The sequence below is a fragment of the Amia ocellicauda genome, chromosome 13, assembly GCF_036373705.1.
Source record: "Amia ocellicauda isolate fAmiCal2 chromosome 13, fAmiCal2.hap1, whole genome shotgun sequence".
Taxonomy (NCBI): Eukaryota; Metazoa; Chordata; class Actinopteri; order Amiiformes; family Amiidae; genus Amia; species Amia ocellicauda.
In genome coordinates this window covers 31706691-31723236 of record NC_089862.1, presented here as the reverse complement: position 1 = coordinate 31723236, position 16546 = coordinate 31706691, and the positions used below count along the sequence as shown (strand labels likewise).

Below are 16546 nucleotides of genomic sequence, written 5' to 3'. Positions count from 1 at the left end.
AATGCCAGTGGGCTAAATACTGCTGTGAAAAATGTATTATTAGACTGTGGGATACGATTTGTCCCTTTCCTGAACAGCAGAAAAACATATTTTATGTGAGTTTGATCTCCAAAAAGACGAGATTATCAGGAAGCCTTCATCTTCAGTGTACTGATGTGCAATTCACGAACAATACCTGCCTTTTGAATGGTTTGGTTCTACGAATAAGTTCAAAATTATGTTTGAATAATTTACTATGACATATTATATCAAAGAAACTACTTGAGATGAGTCAGGTTTCCAGCCCCACCACAACTTGGGAAATGATCAGAAAATGAGTCTGTTCAACAGTAAGACTACTGTTCAAGTATTGTGTGTGTGCATGTGTGAGAGAGAGGGGGGTCATGTAGGTAAGGGTAAGACCTTGGATTTGGGGTAATTTAAGGGTTTAGATTGAGGATTATGGTAAAGGTACAATTTTGGGTTAGGCTTTAAGTGGTAAGACCAGAAATAGGGTGAGGAGTGATGCAAGGGTTAGGTTTAAAGCAAAGATTAATCCATTGAAAGGGTTACACCAAGCAAAAAACAATAACAGTCATTGTATGATTGGACTAAAATTATAAAAAAATATTTAGAAGCTGCACAAGAAACAACTACTATCATCCATCATTCAGTCATTCTTGCTGCCTCCAAGCCAGTCTGCCATCTGCGGGAGAAATCCATGACGCCATATTGTAGTTCCTACCTGCACTTTGTTGGTCTCTATTCTGCCCTTCTCATTGTTTGTCTTGGCAGCTTTTTCGGCTGCCTTCTTCTGGAGGTGAGGCCCCCGTCCGAAGAATATGTAGTTGACGAAAGCGTACTCCAGAAGAGCCAGGAACACGAACACAAAGCAGCCCATCAGGTAAATGTCAATAGCTTTGACATAGGGGATTTTAGGCAGGGTCTCTCTCAGATGGGTGCTGATCGTTGTCATTGTGAGCACAGTTGTTATTCCTGTTGTTAAAAACAGTGAAGAGTAGGTCTCAGAAAGCAGTTTACACAGAATACAGTCCACTTGTAGCTGCACATCCATCTTCCTTAATGTAATGGATCAAAGCTGGACTATAAGTTCATAAATAACCGGTAGCTTATTTGCAGAAGTGTGAATATGAAGTAATTTTATGCTATGGCAAAAGAGAGTGTTTTTTTTTTTTTTAGCCAATAGGTCTCACAGTTATTTATAATTCAGCTTCTTATATATTCAGTTAACTGAGTAGGTTGAATATACCAATACTTTACTCTGCTGCAGTATAATTCATCATACCTACACAGATAAAGACTGGACTAAAGGGAAACAACATATTTTCTACATAAGAGTGCTGCTGACAATGAGATAAATAACAAAATAAAAGCATAAACAACATCTACGCATATCTACGCAATAACTAGCCATCATCCACCCACAAATTGGAAGAATACACAGTCAATTCACAACTACAATCAAATTAAAAAGAAGATACACCACAATGTATTAGCCTCAGTTTCAGTTCAGTGATCTATTTGGGGGCTCTAGAAAAGCTATATGAAATATGACAAAACAAACACTTTGCTAACTCAATAGATTAAAATAATTAAAAAAATAAAAAATAAATACAAAACAAAATAAATAAATTAATTACTATGTGCAATTATCCTAATGCCCTTATAGCTTAATGACAAGCTGTTGTATTCTGGAGGCTGAACTCACAAATTCATATTTAAATCTGCTACTTGTGAGTATATCATTATTCTTACTTCATTAACTTGGCTATGATTGTGTCCATGCACCTGAATTGGCACGTGTCCCACTGCAGTAATAGACCTCCAGTGCGTTCGGTTTTAATTGCAAAAAGCAAACAATGGTTCCAAAAGCAATCATAGACTCTAAGCATAATGTCCCACAAAAGCATTTTGGTTTGGTCCGAGATGCTCATTTCTCTGTATTATATATCGTGCTGAAAAGTCCTGAGCTACACCTCATCGTGAGAGCTTCGGTATATCTAACTTTCTGGAGAACGCTGATAAGAAAACTGTCTCTGTAGTGGCACTGCTCTGTGAAAGGGGAGTTTTTTATTTTTATGGAGTGGCCATTAAAGGCTTACACAATAAGGTATTAAAATCAATTTCTATACAATTTCTGAGCTTTTGTACACTTTCATTACTCCCACTGTGATTATGCACTTTTCATCTCTATATGTTTTAAAACTATTTCATGGGAATTTTGTTCTCAGACTGATTTACACATGGTGTATGTACACAAAGCACTTCAATACAGCATGTGTTCAGGAAAGTGTTGGAGGATGCATTTAAAAGAGCAATGAAACGTTTGTTAATGCTTTATATTTTCTGTTAGTTCTCATTGACAGAGATGGTAGACATACTACAGTATTTAGCGAAATAATATCACAAAGCTTGAACTACAAACATGCAGACCCCAATTGGATAGCATTATTCTTATGTCATGCATGAGTGTAAACACATTTATTTCTGTTTAACTGCCCCAGAAAGAGCTTTCTTTTATGTGTTAAAATCTGGGACTAGACACAAAGGTATTTGTTAACTGAACAATGTTTCTAAATTACTTCTAAATAAACATTTTTGTTTTTATTTCTTGTTAAACACAATACAGATATCAGGATGTAAAGAGGTGAACTGGATGTTGAGAAATTGCCAGCATTTCAGTTCCAGTAAATGTATAACACTTAGGTTTGTCTGTAGCCCAGAGATAGCACCAACTCAAGGTAAAAGCTGAAGTTGTCAGATTTAAACAAGCAATCTGTTTTGTGTGCCACCCAATTCTTCCCCCACCCACTTACGGGAGACACATTAACTTTTTTTGTGGTGCCTAGGGGCTGTCAATGACAAGCTAACAACTACTTTCTTCATTACTGCACTAGACACATTCATGAAAGTCTGTCCATTTATATTAACCATGGCTTTATGCGAACTCTGGGTTGCAGACACACACTGCTTGGTACTTTTGGGACTCCCAAGACTCCCCCATTACAAAGGTGAGCTTGATTGTTATTTTAATAAGTTGTGTGTGTTGCTGTGTGATGGTTGTTTAGTACTTAAAATTAACTGTATAGTTAATTCAAGATTATTGTTAATGTAGAATATTAAATACATAATGTATGTGGTATTATTTCCATCCTAAAAATATATAAAACATATATATATATATATATATATATATATATATATATATATTCATTCTGCACAATATATTTTTTATAGCAGATTCTGCATTTCTAATTTAATGCATTTATTTTATATTCTAGGCAGTTATGCACACAGTTGCATACAGTTGTCTCTATGCAGAATGGATTATGACAACCTTTTAGTTTTCTTCTGTATAACAATACATGTCATTATTTTATGAATGTGATGCCTTTACTCAGGACCAAACAGGTATACTCCCTTGATACATTAACACAATTACATTAACATCCCATACTGCTTCTGTTTGCTAATACATCTTGTGGCGAATATAAACCGAACTGAAGGGCATTATACAATCCTGAGTGTACATGTATGACTGTGAAGGGCTCTTTAAGAACATTAGCATATGCACGTGAAGTTGAGCTCATAAAACCCACGGTGTGTAGCAGAACAAGAGGGGAGCTGACTTCCTGTTCGGGGTTTTTGGTGTCATTGTGTATTGTGCTGTATTGTTCCTGCTTACTGAAAGTACTCCACGCCTAATTGATTTGTGATTTATGTGGTAGGCGTACCCTACCTGGTGCCCGGACAAGATCCTTATTGTTTTTGTTTATAAATACGCCGCTATCTAGGGATAGTGTCTTCTGAGATTGGTCTTCCTGAGATACTAAGAAATGGTTTAGGCAGCAATTCGGCACGTACCTAGAGCTACTCTTGCAGCAGAAGCATCATAGTTGATCCAGAAGGAGACCCAGGACAGGATGGTGATAAGAGTTGAGGGCATGTAGGTTTGTAAGATGAAGTAGCCAATGTTTCTTTTGAGCTGGAAACTTAATGACAGCCTTGGATATGATCCTGAAAGGAAAAACATCCATGTGTATGACACAACAAGAAAAACACCTGTGCGTCTCATGTTTTAATTATAAACGTTATGCAACATTGGTTATCTGAGAGAGAGGAGACTACTCAAAGGGGGAGGGGCCTATGTTGTCTGTATAACAAAGTTGCCTATTGGTTACTGTACATTGTCACTCAAGCAGCCCTCCTCTGCTTGTTTGAAGACCATGACGTACAGTAGAACAGACTCTTTTCTTATTCTGCAATTCAAGGAAGTCCCACACGACCTTGCAGTCTTTGGGTAGTATCCTCTTTCTCAGATAACCAGGGTTGCATTCGCAGCCTAACATTATCTTTAGAGTTGAGGATACAACCCAAAGAGGCAGGGGTTACCGTATAACCAAGCTGCTGCAAGAGAGGCCAGCAGCGGACTGGTAAGGAAAGCCTGTTAGGAATTAAGTCTCAACTCAACCAGTAATAATGAATTAATGAAAATAATGATAATGATGAGTGGCAGGGAACCAACAGTGTATGAAACAGGAAGGGCCTGGAGACACAATTTCCCGAAGACCTGGTCCATCCATGAGTTAAAATGTATCAATGACAGCGTCACATGCAGTTCACCGAGGGGAAGGCTATGTGGAAGTGCTGGACTGAGTGGACCTGTGCCAAGGGCTTAAGGACAGTCAAAAGCCCTAAGTCTGAGTAGAAGTGCGGGAGCCAGCCCGGAGTTAGACGCTTGAGCGCTGTTGGAAGCGAGTACAAATGCGGCAAAATTAGGGTCCCGTGGGGCTCTATGGCCGTGGTCCAAGCCCAGACAAATCATGCAGGAAGCGTGTCTGTCCTCGGCCAGGAGGTTTCACTGGCCACAGGTGGTGCAGAGATGGAAGGCAGTGGAGGACCCCATGTATCTCCCCGTGGAGATAAGGAGACACTGGGAGAAGCATTGAGAGGTGTGCACATGTGTAGACACCAAATGGTTCTACCTCTGACTTTGCAATTGCACCACAGTCAGACACTGGGGTGTGTTGTGCACCGGGTCATGGGGGTGCTGGAGAAAATGCCAAGGCTGATATGTCATGCTGCCAGCGGTGGTTGAGTGGGTGAGTTCTAATCCACCATCTCTGTTACACATCTCAGAATAGCTGCAGGTGAGAATTCTTCAGTTGTCTCTCTCATTAAAGGCTTTGTTTGAGTTGATTCAGGTTTTTTTTGTAGATCACACCCAATACCATCACTTTGGGATTCTCTGATTAATGTCACATTCACTTGTAAGCAACTGTGCTACACTTTATGTACCACTGATGTCGAATTCTTACATTGATTACACTTCTCTTCTTCAGAAACAAAAAACGATAAAAGCACGGATCGTAAAGGATAAATTGTGATTGGAGGCAAATATTCAAGGTCACCTCTGCAATGATGATCCACTCTACTGTTTAGATGTCATGTCAAGACAGAACTTGAGTGGCAAAGGGTTGTAATGTGTAAGTTCACCACAGAGGATGCATCAAGACAGGTTTCTGAAAGCAGCACAGTTTATGTGTCATTTACATAGCCTGCCTGATCTTCTGTTTTTGTTTGTGCTTAGATTTTTCATGTCATGTAAAACTCACAGAAAAATATCTTCTTTTAAAAGCTGATTTTAAGGAAATGTAGAGTCCCTGCAAAACGCATGCGGCACCTTTTGATCTAATCCATTTAGTGTAATTTGTGTCGGCCCATTCAAAACTACAAAACAGATTTCTCTCTGTAATAAAGTACGGCATTATATTTTCATTCAACCATGATTTACTATTTATTGTGTTTAGAAACATAATGTATTGACAGTGTTTCATTAGTTCACAGTGGCAAAATATACAATGGCATTTGCATGGTGAATTACAGAATTGATTTCCCATGATTGCAATTTCTCTGTACTCTTCTCAAAGAACACTGCACTGATAAGCCTAAGTGAAAATATAGCATATGGAAAAGGCACATTTAAAACACTTTCTTCAGTATTTAACGAGCGCCATTTTATCTTTTATTTTAATGTGCTTGAATTTCTTGAAAAAACAACAAAACAAAACCTTACCTGTTGTAAATACCACTTTTTTGGACAATGTTTTGTAATCCATGATAGAGAACTGAGGCAACTCAATGTTGCTGACGCCAGTGACAGAATTTCCTCCACCCTTCCAGTAAAACTCAATATCATCGGTTGTGTAGCCATCTTAAATGAAAAAGAGGACGAAGAGCAGAGTAAATTCAGCAGTAAGTACCCATTTCACAATACTGAAATGTGCTTCAGTTAAATATATATTTGTACTTTTAAGTCATAATTACATATTATTTTACACAATTACAGCACACAAATAAATCAAAATGGTGGCTGCTGTAAATGTTTAAATCTAAAAAACAACCCTTCCTCAAGCTCCTAGTCTTGTTTAATGAAATTCTCTCAGCACTATTATATAACAATGTAAAAAAGGGAGGGGGGAATGTTAGAATTTGGCCTGCCATCCATATTAAAGTTTATATTAATAGTTTAGAAGTTTTAGAATTTTAGAAAATTCTGAATATATACATAAACCCCCAAGGCTATTCAAACTGTCATCAAGGTAATTTCACACAGTCACACAAAAAAGTCACAAATATGCTTTTATTCATTGATTTTATTTGTTTTTGTCATATTACGAAGTCATGTGTCATTCCATCAAGCCAAAGCCTTCAAACAGTGATTGGCAGTGTAGGTGGTGTTTAAAAATGTCATGCAAAAATGAGTTACTAGTATTGGCAATGGGTAACTGAATGACAAATGCTCAAAGTTAATGTTGTCAAATTAACAAATCTCATAGTTACTGTGGTACATTTCATTTCACTTCAATAAAGATCAGTAAGGAAGCTCCTCAGAGGATTAATTAAATACATTCCCATGCTGGTTTAAATCCAGAGAGGTTTAAACGACTTTAAAGCTCCTCAGAAAGGTGCTCCACAAAACACGACTGCTTTCTGGAGTGGCCAGCAGATTCACATCAAAGAACCTCATTCAACCTCTGTTGATATCGATAAGCGAGATCTGAAATTTGGGAGTACACGGTGAAGTGATTGTGGGGAAGACTTTGACAGACATATTGACTTAGTGTGCAACCTGTTATAGATTAAAAACATTGTCCGAAACATTTATAACTTATTTAAATTTGTAACCTCTGTCTGTACTAAATCTGCTTCTAGTGGAATTTCGTCAAGACCCCTTTGCATTACTTATTAGCTTTTTAATTCTGAAATAACTTTAACCACAATAGCACCTAAAGAAGGATATGATTTCAACTTAGATGTTTGCCCTAGATCCCAAATTCAGCAAACCTAGGATGATCAAAAGTAGAATATGTTATAATTGTGTCTGTTAAAATCTGCTTTTTCCGCATGTTCTTTAGATGGAGTTGTTTTAACTCAAATTTGAGTATAAATGCATGTCAAATTATGTTTTACTCCGGCATCTGACTCCATTTCTTGCGACGAGGATGGTATACTGGTTTTGTGGCCTCAGTGACCTGTGTATTGCTGACCTTCTCCAAGAGAATTGGTTACGGTTATGTGGCCACAGAAAACCCTCTATTAGGTAGGAAGAATGGTAACGTAGTAGTGAGTTATCGATGTAGGAGTATCAAAAGTACCTAAAAGTATGCATTGTTGGAGTGTAGGATTCTGGGTATCAGCAGGCGGTGTAAGACTCCTAGGGGAGTTAAGTGCTTTGATGCCCTAACTGGGTGAGAAATAGTCAGACAGGATGATACAAAGCCAAGTGGGCTTGAAGCACTAACTGGAATACATCTAGTGTACTTCAACATTATGTAGCAGCTGTAATGTAGTGCTTGAAGACTAATATATTTGCATTTCTACAAGAAAGTTTTCATGCACTCTTTCACAACCCTGAGAACAAATACATTGATATGGGAGTGATTCACTCATCATGCCACAACATACTCAATTTGAAAGATGAATAGAAAACCTAACAAATTTAACTGGGGGTAAAGATGAACTCCAGTAGAAAGTAGGAGGAGCTGAGCTGTATTGAACTGCATTTAATTGCAAGAGATTTGGATCTACTTCGCTGGCTGTCTTGAAGACACACAGATAATACAGGAAGTTGAGGAATCACCTCTTTCTTTGCAAGGCTGAATATTGGAGCGTGGTGGAGATAAGCAGAGGTAGGAGAAGAGATAAAAACATCAAATGGCCAAATTGCACACACTTAGATAATTACTGAAGGCAAACCATGACAAGACAGTTCTGAGTATATTAAACACTCCAGCCAAATAAGTAACATTGTCAATGGTATCCAACAGACCTTAAATATGTGAGAAATTTAAGAGCAGACAGAATCTCCCAGTCAGCAGGCTAAAGAGGGTGAGGTGGACCTTTAATCCTGACTGAAAGTGTTCCTATAACTCACTGTCAGACATATGATGAGCTATTTGTATGTTATTCATTACAGAATTGTACCAGGAAATGGGAGAGCAGAAATAGGGTAGTAACAAGACATTTCTGGGTCAGGATTTTAGAAGGAAGGGGAGCATACCAGGGTCATGGGAGGCATTCACCATTTGTGGGATGTTCAGAGCCACTTAGGATTTTACCCTATAGATTTTAAGCATCTACCTTTTAATCGAATTCTGACCTAACTTACAAAGACCTGAAGCAAGTGTAGTGCTAGACTTGAAAACTACTTTTTTATAAATGCTAATTTAATTAGGATAGACTTCTTTACCCAAATAGGTGTGGAATCTGGCACAGACAACCACCCCAGTCATGTCGCTGAAGCTGCCCCCCTGGGCTTTGACAATAGCCAGCTGGATTCAATTATTTTATTGATTAGCTGCTCATAACTAAATGTGCAACATGAGTCAAATGACCGCACCTTTGTTTATATTGCTTATGTATAGTGCTAATGTCCTTAAATACATTTGAAAACACAGAAAGGCATATATTGATGTGTCCCAACACTTTACTGAGATACTTTATGTTGCTTTTTCCTTTAATTTGTCACCCGTCTGTATATATTTAAAATATTCTATGTACAAACCCTAGTACAGCAATTATACTTTACATGTTCTGTATTTATGGACAAGCAAGCCTATATAAAGCCACAGGTTGAACCATTCAGCTGTCTTATTATCAGTCTAACTCATAGTGTAACTCATAGAATACAAATATCGTACTGCCTCCTTGAACATACAATTTATTTTGGAGAAAACAGAAGGCAACATGGATCACACAGCGCTTCTTTACCTTGCTTAACCTCTCGTTTGCTTTTGTGAAAAGGCTGCAACCTTGCCAATTCACAAGTTTGAAAAATAAATAGAATCTCTGATAAAAAAAAGAGAATTCGGAAAAAAGGAAACTCTTTATCAGAACAGTACTCTACACAGCTCTTATGAGTCAACACATATACAACAACTGCTGTAACTGATGCACTGCAAAGTCAAGAAGATTAAATGATAAACTGAATTTATAAAACCCTATACTACTAATGCTGCAACTACTACTACTTATAATAATTATAATTATAATAATACAAAATGTTGCTTCTGACGGCAGCATGATGGACTTTTTTGATTACATATTAATTTATTTACATATTCCTTATTATTATTTAGTGTCAGTAGTTGTAGTAGTAGCAGAATAAGTTATATGCAAATTCCTGTAAAATTGACTGGAACATTTTTCGTCTTCTAATGCTTGACGGGATAGGGAGCTAATGGTAATTTTACCTCCAGTAACGAGTTAGAGAAATCAACACTCACTAATGGAAATTAAGTTAATTAGATGAAATAAATTATTGCATTCAAAATAACTCGCAGATCTGCACTCATAGATCTGGTTTTTAACTTTATGGAATGCAGAAGGTGCATAAATTATGTACATTATGCATGCATGTAAAACCCTACTCCACTAATTAAACGCACAGTCTATTCCCCAGTGGCTGCTTCAGTTGATGGATTGTGTTGTCACCCCAGGCGAGATCATGCTAACATTTTCTTTTCATTTTTTTAAACATGATTACAATCAGAAATTGTAATAGTTATTCAAATAATACATATTAAAAATAAAGTCATTCCAGGAATATTCTATACAGAAGAATACACTATGGGTTCCATCTTCCACCAACACAATATCTCTCATTTATTAGGAAGAAAATATAAAATAATCAATTGTTTCACGTGGACCCTACTTAAAGGAAATGAATGGATGATGCTGCAAGATAATTTGACTCAATAACTGTAAGAAATCAAAGATAGCAATTGTGCCAGCACAACACTGAACCCACAAATACGGAAGAAAGTGCCAGCTATAGATGAAAGAGACCCTCTACTTCCCCTCTTCAGCATGCTTTTTGAGTACCTGAAAGCTGCAGTACAACCCTGTCAAAGAAGCATACTATATCAGCCCGGTAACTGATGAGGTCTTTTGAGATCTCCACTGTTTTCTCACTGCAGTGCCTCACCACTAAATGGTTTCAGAGGGGTGTTGCTGCAATAAAGCACGTGTTCCTGTAGTGTCCCAGATAGGTTTAATGGGGTTGAGATAAGGCTTATTTAATGCATATCCATTCTGGTAATGACTTATTCCCTCAGGAAGTCTTCGATCTGCTTGGCTTTGCAGAGTAAATTGTCTCTCATCAGTTAAGAGAATAAAGGTCCACTACTCCATCATTCGGGAGGCACGGTCAGCACAGGACTGTCAGATCTGCCCTGATGGCTTTAAAAGAGCACAAACAAATGGTAATCTGGCATAGAGTGCATAGAGTCTATTTTGCTGATTCCTAGTTTAATTGAAACAAATATTCCAACAGCTGTTATGAGGTCAATACAGTCTGCATTGCTGTACAAACCACATACTGCTTATTGGCGAACATAGTAGACGGAACTGTTTGCCCACAATGTCACAGACATATTAGGTATCTTGTAAATCCTCCCAAATTGTCTCTGGGTGACATGAAGTTCACATGACCAATGATTTTGCAGGATGGCAAAATCTCAGAATGAAAACGGGGGGTTTGAGGTACTGGCTGTTTAACGGTGATATGTTGTCTTTGTGGTTGCTGTTGCCCAATCCAATAATTGGAAACACATTATTCCTTTAATGTGGCAAATTCCCACAGGCAGAGGAAATGAAAACAGACACTGGCATAGGTGTAATTACAATTTTCAAGATAGTAAAATTAAATTAGCATTTTAAGACACTAGATCCCTCAAAACAAGATAATCAATATCACACAAATAAAAACAATGACCTAAGAAAATATGATTTTAAGGTGAAACATACTCTTCATTGTATTTTTCAATGATAATATATTTTGGAGATTATTTTTCTTCCAGGATGTTCCACGTTGTACCCGACCCCTTCACCAGCTGCATGGCTTTTTAATTGCACTATTAGCAATGAAGTTCGTGGTTAAATATCCGATTGCTTTCTTGTGATTGGTACTTTTTAACATGTGACAGTTTGACACATTTTGTGGAAGACTGATATCCTGCTGGAGGTTGGATTGACTTTCCAGGAGTGTGGTGCAATATGTTGTTAAGGGCAGAATGGAAACCCAAGCTAGTCAATTAAACAAACATGAAGGACTGCTTCAAATCTCTGAAAGGTACCACTGGATGAAATACAAAGTACAGAGACTACTCCAGCTGAATGTTGCAGAAATCCTACACCATACGAAGTTACAAAGGACAATACTTTACCTTTGTTAGTAAGATTTCATATTCCAGATGCCCCATCACCCTTATTAGTAGATATTTCTGTACTAAACAGCATGATGTGTCAAAGGTACAGAAACAAACAAACTTGAGAACCATCTTCGTAAGTTAGAAAAAAACAACCAATAAGACACATTATTTATATAAACTACGGCCAAACATGCTGCCAAAAACAAAACAGAATAAAAAAATAATTTCAAGGGAGTCCTTCACTATCTTGACTGATAACCCATAAACAAATCCTGCTGACACCCAAGCTTATGGTAGCTTTAAGATATTAAGCAAAATGCAAAAACTGGGAAGGTAAATTTTTTCGATACTCAACAGCAACATTTAACCTAGAAATGTACTATAGTGGTCCCAATGCCAATGATAATATCAATAGGTTGCAAGTTTTGTAGTGTCTTTCTAGAGGTCCTTTATTTTCTTGCTTTTCAGACGAGCTGATTTAATCAAATGGCCGGATTAAATCAAAACTTTGACCCACCTGCTAATAGCAAACTACAATCCTGTACATCATAGCAGTTACAATTTGGATTACAAGAAAGTGGCATCTTACTAAAAATTAAGCCACAACTGCGTACAGTTCTGTAGTTTTCTGCCAGAACAGAGACTGTTCTCATATTTAAAAACAGCAAAAAATGTATGTCACAGCATATTGAGATTACGCGCGCCATATAATTTGATAAACTCACAGCTTTCTATCTCCAGAGTGCAGTTCTGCTCATCCAGTGGATACCTACGCAGATCCATCATGCAAGCGGCTGTTGTTGTGATCCTGAAAGGAAATAAGAAGCAAAAATGAAGCCACTTCAGAAAACACAGAGGATTAGTGAGGTTCAGGTTCTAAAACAATTCTTCACAGTAGCGTATGACCTTCTCAATTTGAAAATGAAACATCATATATGGCAGCTTTTCAATAAAAAATACAAGCAGTAAATCATAAAAATTAAAACATTGGTACTGAAATGTTAAGGGCTCATCGTAAGGTAGTAAGCAAAATCTGTCCTTTTTTTTATTCCTAGAGTAAGGTTTTAATCACATTGTTGTGAATGTGTCTGCAAAATGCTATTCAGTGGGTTTGAATTAAGTCTATTGTTAATGAAGGATTTACTGCAAAATGCCAGATGAGCCCAGAACATTTTCTTTGATGATTAAAGTTCACAGATTATTTTTTCAGTAATTGAATGTGAAAAGCAAATGTCATACTTTAATTTAAAATGTCACTCTATGACTTTTTAAAATATTAATTCTCTTTTCGTGGTCAATCTCATAAACAGTTCGAGAGCTTGAAAATTAATAGATTGGAGAGAGAAAAAAGAGCCTTTAATTTCCCATCTCTATTACATAAAGCAATTTCCTTTTTTTCAAAATAAATGGTGTCAAAGTGAGAGAACGTTAAACTGATTTATGCATGGATTAAATCAAAGCAGATTTTTTTGGTTTGCCATAGGAAAACTCCCATGACCAAGAACATAGATATGGGAGAGAAGCTGAATGTGTATTATATATAAACATTGACCGCAGTGTTACTTGGCATATTCCTGTGATTGTAGATTTTGCTACCATTGGTTGCCACTATGCAACGTCTCCCCCTGCATTATTTTATGTAAGCATACAGAACAATGAGAGATCTCAGTTCATCTGAAGAGAAGCCCATGAAAACAGTGTAATTTCACTCCTGAAGTGTCTCTCTAACAATACATATAATGATCTGGTAGCTTTATTTGCCTTTGATCATGACAATTTCTCAATTCCCTTGTATCCCAGGAGTCCTAGCTACTTCAGACTCCATACATTTGGACGTCTGAGGCTGATTACCTATGATGGGTACAGCAGCCTACTCTGTGCCTTTGAAAACTGTTGCAAGTTCAAATTCAACAAGTGTCACCAAAAATCATTCAAGACATTCCCCATAGAGGATTCACTGCCCTATTGCTGGCACTGTATACGTATTCCCTAGATGAACCCACCTAATGTGAAAGTTATCTAATTTCCCTTTGATCCAATTGCTATTTATTAATTTCAATACATTTTTTTAAATTGAATTCCCCCCCTAATAATGTCTTGTCATATAAAATATGGATGAATCAAATGTAAACCGTGCTGGTGCTCACTGTACGTTAATAGCCTTATATTGTGTTGGGTGCCATATTGGATTACAACACATGAATCCAATTACGTTTGATCCAATTATGTGATCTAATCCTTCAGACCCTTTATGCTTTTGAAAATTACCTGATTAGCGTGTGGATGATCATTCTTTCACAGCCAATTAACTCAGCAGTTTAGTTATAGTGATAGTGAGGGATTTTTATTGCAACTTAAACTTAATGGATCTATTGTGGGTCAAATAAATACACAAACAATATAGACTAACAGCAATGACACATAACATTAAATATATGCATTACCACTTTAGGTAAAATTAAAACGATATTTGACAATTATATCACTCAAAATTGAAAAGTACATAAGAGCCAGGTTATGCAATGGTGCAGGATTATAGCCTACATCTAAACCTCTATTATAACATTTAAAATACTGTCTGTGTATCATTTCATATCAATATTTATTTTGTATCATCTTCAGCTCTTAAGATTTTTTTTTTTCTGATTTCCAATCATGACAGAGAGACATAAACACAACACACACACTTTGTGAAGCACATTATCAAGCCACCCGCTTCTTTTCATATTTGAATCCCGACTGACAAAATGAGGCCTGTTGTCGGGGCGGAGGACAGGCCATTACTGGGGACGCACAAATCCACAGCAGCCTGACCAATGATACGGCACACTGGTGCGCGCTGAGCCGAGTATGCCCCGGCCAACCAATCTTCAGCCAATTCCATTTCAACCCCCCCAGAGATCGCAAGCTCTAATGAAGTAGCCTGGATGTGAACCAGAAACTTCTCATGTTGCATTTTAAAGCAGAGCCCTCACCAGATGAGCCCCTTGGGAGATCTTAGTCAAAGTTTTAAGTACATGTTGAAATAGTCAAAAGGATGTTGTTTTAAACAATTATTGATTTCTCCTCCCAGTTTGACTAAATGTCTCAACCATTATAACACTCAGAATCAGAAACAATTGTAACGATGTGCGTCTCAGAAAAAAATAAACTGTCAAGAAATTGCTGAGATCTATCTAAAGGCAGAAGTGTGCAGATGGTTACCAGACTCTTTCCCTTCCAAACGTCATTTAAACTGTCATCTGGGAGGGAGGGGGGAAGTCAAAGTCTATGAAATCCTATCGCCCATTGAAGGATCACTTTAAGTGATTGACTGAACATTTGCTAGACTTTTGTAATGCCTTCAAAATGTACAGACAGAAAGCTTTCAGCTCCCATAGGCAATGCATCCTTTGATGTGCATGTTTGTGTTTGAATAAACTCAGATGGGAAAAAACTTTTAAAAAGCCATAGTCCTTTTACACAAGCAAACCCTCTTGCTCTCTTACATTTCATCAAGCAATGAGGAGGTGTATCACCATGCCCCAATGTGAATGGACAGTAAATTAAGTAATTAAGTGCTTTCTCCCTGTTTGCTGACTAACTGAACTTGCTAACGACTGTCTTGTGAAAGGCAGAGTGTGAGATATTTGAAATGCAGGAAGTTTATGAACAGAAAACACTCAGATCTTTCCAATTGCTCCAATGCGCACTTCATAAAATGGCAGGCGTATGGCCGTATCTCAGTCTTTCACACTAAAAAGGTTTTGTGCTGCCTTCGTCCTCGGACTGTTTATAGTTAATTCTTCATAATAATTTGTCCTTGAGTTGTGCAAATAGAGATCACCAGAGGCATTTACGGTGATTGACCTTCATTTTGAAAGCCCCAGCTGTAGCTTGCCTAGGTCCTTTCAATTCCAAACTAACAGAACACAAAGTGGAAGATTTGTGATCTCGAAAGGATGAAAAGATTGGTAAATATATATTTGAAAGCAACTGTATAACTTAGTTGTTGGTCTGATGTATAATCCGGGATAGCCTATCCCCGTTCAGCTACAAACGCTAGAGGAACTGGATTTTGTTATTTGCGTTTGTATAAAAACACAATCAGATTAGCTATCAGTGAACACGAGCAGCAGAAAAACGATATTAACACATCTGTGCCTCAGAGCAGCTTCCATGACAACAGTGGTTACTTCACTTGGCTTTTAAAAATAGCCACCCAGTAAAACCTTCTCTGCCCGGAGGGTTTTCTTTAAAACTAGTGCACACCTTGTACCAATGGATAGCTTATTTCACCAGATTACAGTGGAAAGAGGAGTCATTAAAAGTGGTGCAGTGCACTTAATGCTACACAATTTCAGGAGTTGCGAGCCCCCGGGTCATTGAGGGGGGATGCTGTAATGCACATGTAATTATATAGCACTTTGGAGGACAGCAGTGAAGACACCAAGAATCTATTAAGCCTCATGTTTGTGCCCACTTTACTAATAATTATCATTTTGTGAATTTGTGGTTTGCAGGGAACATTGTGCCGTATTTCTAAATGTGAAATAAAAATAAACGAACATGAACAAAAACATGAATTCTGAAGTCCTCAAATCCCGTTGGGAAACTATTTATATTCTATAGACTGAATTTAAATGTATGCCTACTGTTACAGGGTCACCCTTTAGGAATGCAGATATACCATGCTGAATTAAAGCCGTGACGGGGATGGAGCTACTGTTATCATCAGAGGTATGCGAGTCACGACAAACTCACCCCACTACAAAGCTGGTGGGCAAAAAAGTTTCTGTGTGTTATTAGGTACGTGGCGTGTGTGCTTTCAAACTATTATCTCTGCCACTGAA

The 16546-nt window shown here is 37.6% G+C and overlaps 1 protein-coding gene across 1 annotated transcript in view; it reads right to left on the bottom strand.

Annotated features, from left to right (window-relative positions):
• Positions 1-16546, bottom strand: part of gabrb1 (gamma-aminobutyric acid type A receptor subunit beta1) — a 36126-nt gene that overhangs the window by 10717 nt on the left and 8863 nt on the right. The window contains exons 2-5 of the mRNA XM_066720615.1: positions 12440-12522; positions 6077-6214; positions 3865-4017; positions 725-975 (exon numbers count right to left, since the gene is read on the bottom strand). Of these exons, the coding sequence (XP_066576712.1) occupies positions 725-975; positions 3865-4017; positions 6077-6214; positions 12440-12522 (625 nt within the window). The remainder of the gene's footprint in view (positions 1-724; positions 976-3864; positions 4018-6076; positions 6215-12439; positions 12523-16546) is intronic.